Source organism: Otolemur garnettii, unplaced genomic scaffold (assembly GCF_000181295.1).
Source record: "Otolemur garnettii isolate 467f Iridium unplaced genomic scaffold, OtoGar3 scaffold00054, whole genome shotgun sequence".
In the NCBI taxonomy this organism is placed as follows: Eukaryota; Metazoa; Chordata; class Mammalia; order Primates; family Galagidae; genus Otolemur; species Otolemur garnettii.
This window is the reverse complement of record NW_003852449.1, coordinates 8,524,517-8,527,527: the sequence shown is the minus strand read 5'-3', so window position 1 is coordinate 8,527,527 and position 3,011 is coordinate 8,524,517. Positions and strand designations below refer to the sequence as shown.

General features: G+C 31.9%; 1 protein-coding gene across 1 annotated transcript in view; it reads right to left on the bottom strand.

Moving 5' to 3' along the window:
- Window positions 1-2,429: 2,429 nt before the first annotated feature.
- KLHL28 (kelch like family member 28) overlaps window positions 2,430-3,011 on the bottom strand; it is a 32,803-nt gene continuing 32,221 nt past the window's right edge. The window contains exon 5 of the mRNA XM_023514526.1: window positions 2,430-2,788. Coding sequence (XP_023370294.1) covers window positions 2,625-2,788 — 164 coding nt within the window. The 3' untranslated portion in view covers window positions 2,430-2,624. The remainder of the gene's footprint in view (window positions 2,789-3,011) is intronic.

The window sequence follows — 3,011 nt, the reverse complement described above, 5'->3', positions numbered from 1 at the left end:
AAAAAAAAAAAAGGAAATATGTGGCTTTAAATTCACAATTTGTCAGGAGAGTATTCATAATGGAACCTTTTACAAATCTGTAACAGAAGGCTCTATAGTAAACTTACCAATTGTCAGATCAGATTATTATAGCTCTGGTCCTGGTTTAGCAATACTAAAATAAATTTATTTCTAGGTTTTGAACATTTTTTCTCTTCCAATCACATAGTTTCATAAATTTGTTCATCAGTATATGGCTCTGACTATTACCTAAGATGTTTCATGTCTAGTCTTTACCAAGATGAAATTTAGATTTTTTTCAAAGACAATGATCATTATATGCTTTTGATCTAATTTACTAAATGATTATATTTTTATACTAATTGATTATTAGAGATGATACATAAGTAAACATTGTTAAAATAAAATGGATAGTATAGATGTGTTTACAATTAAAATAATTTTCTATAGTCTTTCAAATTCTGTTATCTTCTGAGAGGAAGAGATTAAAAATAGAATATATTCAATAATTTGGTTAAATATGAACAAAGAAAACTGAGAGATTGAAATTAAGTATTTGATAAAATCTACTTTAAATTGCTTTTCCTTAAATAAAGTCTAGGCCAACCACAATAGTGCACCTTGTTTCTATGCAATAGATTTATTCAAATCAATGAAAAAGTTATTGCTATATATCATTGTTATTAAAACAAGCAACATAGAAAATCATCAGACTGTAGATTTTAATAATAGCTCCTGTTGAGTTCTAAATTAGAAGAGACTAAAAATCACTTGCAAGGTTTTATAATCTGTGCAAAAATTCATAAAGCATGATACTACTTTTATGATTAAAGACAATTTTACGTAGTTCTGTAGTATATATTCAAATCTACAACTGGCAGTTTATGGAAGAACAAGGAAAACTGCAAATTGCCTGGCTACATTTTTCAAGAAATAACATATATGCTAACAAATGAACCTATGTTTTATAATTACAAATGGCTTCTAAAAGATCAATAGTCTAGCACATTATGGCACTTAAGAATGAAGTATGAATGTTTTTAAGAAAAAAATATACACTGGTTTCCAGAAACTTTATAAAGAAATAGTGGGCAGGTTAAAAAAAAAAAAATCAAGGAAAAGAAAACAAAAAATAACTATAGTACCAAAAATGCAAGTACCAGGATCATAACAAAATGCAAGTTAATGTGTTTAAGACTGACAGACACTTACTAAAACATGCTAAAATAAAATAAGTTAACCACTTCTTTTAAATAAGCCATCACTGGCTACAGCCAACAATTCTGCTTTAAAAGATCATTTCTTTAATCAAAGTAGAACTAAATTTAGAACCACTACTCAAGTAAACATCGAGTTCCAGTTTTCCTCAATAACGATATTCAGTTACCTAAGAAATGTACAAAGTAAGGCATAACTGCCTAGTGCTTCATATTTAATGCATATATTTCTGCTTTTAAAAAGGACATGTAATATGTAGCACAAAAAAAGATCAGAAATGTATTTTTCCTTAAACCACTATTCAGGAACTATGGAAAGCAAAACACAGGCCATTTTGATAAGTTCTGGATGTTAGTATTAGTGCAATTGCTAACATTTTTAATAAGCACAAGTGAATCAAGCCAGTAAAAATGAAAAAGACTATCAACACATGTCATGCATATCTCATACTGAGCATCCCTAAGAACATTGGTTATAGCCTGTTATGGATCCTACAGTTAGCACCATTGTAATATCTGAACACTTCAAAAAAAGCAAAGATCCTTGAAAGCTAAAATTATAAAGATAGATGAAAAATTAATATGCACTAAGACTAAGAATTGTGCTAAACACTTCTCAAATATTTACATCAACCCTGGAAGCCTGCCGTGTAATTAATGCAAAACTTAAACAACTGATATGGTTAACTCTTTCCATCTATGCTTAGTATAGCATAGATGGGTAAATTCATCCAGCATTCATCTGCCCATATATAAAAGGCATGAACAGTAAATATCTGACTTTTCTTAAAACAGGGCCCCAAATATCCTGATAGTAAAAGCAACTGTCTTAACACCTGTTACATCCCCAGCCCTAAAGTCATTTCCCAGGAGAGTATTCAGATGAATCACTATGGCATATTTACAACCCTTAAAAGTACCAGAAAAAAAAAAGCAGCCCTTTGTTTGTTTTAAGACAAATAAAAAATGTGACGCATATGAATTTACATCCAACTGGCTTTTTCGGCTCTCTGTCCAATCATTCAGTCCTCTCTAGCATCTGAAACATCTCTCATCCTAATATCATAGTGCATATCAAGGAAGGAAGAAAGGAGAGCTGAACTTTTTTAAAAAAGCAGCAAGGTTTTCTATACTTAAGAACATAAAACTAGTCTATGCCAGTCTTAGAGGAAAAAGTGCACAATTCAATTGGTAAGGTCTTTTCCTTTTTTTTTTTTGATTATTGATTTACTATGTAATCAAGAGCAACCAAAACTATTTGTCAATTCAAAGTACCAACAAAACTTTGAGTCTTCATGCCACTTCAAGTTAAAAAGCAAGCAATGCAGCTTGTGGGTCTCACAAAGCTGGGCATCCTTTCATGCGGTACAAGTTTCACGACCACGCCATTTCCAGGAGTCCCACTGGTCAGAGTGCAGTTAGTCCAAAGTTGCAGCGACAGTATATCATGCCTGCTGAATCCAGCCAAGTGTCTGAGATAGGGTCATATTTCTGCACTGTATTCAAATAGGAAGACCCTGAGTGCCCACCAACTACATAAAGGTAGTTATCAATTACTGCAGCACCAACTCCTAGGAAAGGTCAAAGAGGAAAGAAAACATGTTAACCAGGAAGTATACTTTTCCTCCCCCCCCCAAAATAAACAAATTTGCATTTTAAGTTTTCTTGAACATCACTAAACAGATAAAGGGGGGCTTACTGTAGTAATATGTATTTGCTAGAAAAAAAGTCTCTTTAATATAAAAGTCTTCTTTCACCTGTCCTTTCCAATTCTACTCTTCTCTCCTCTCTATA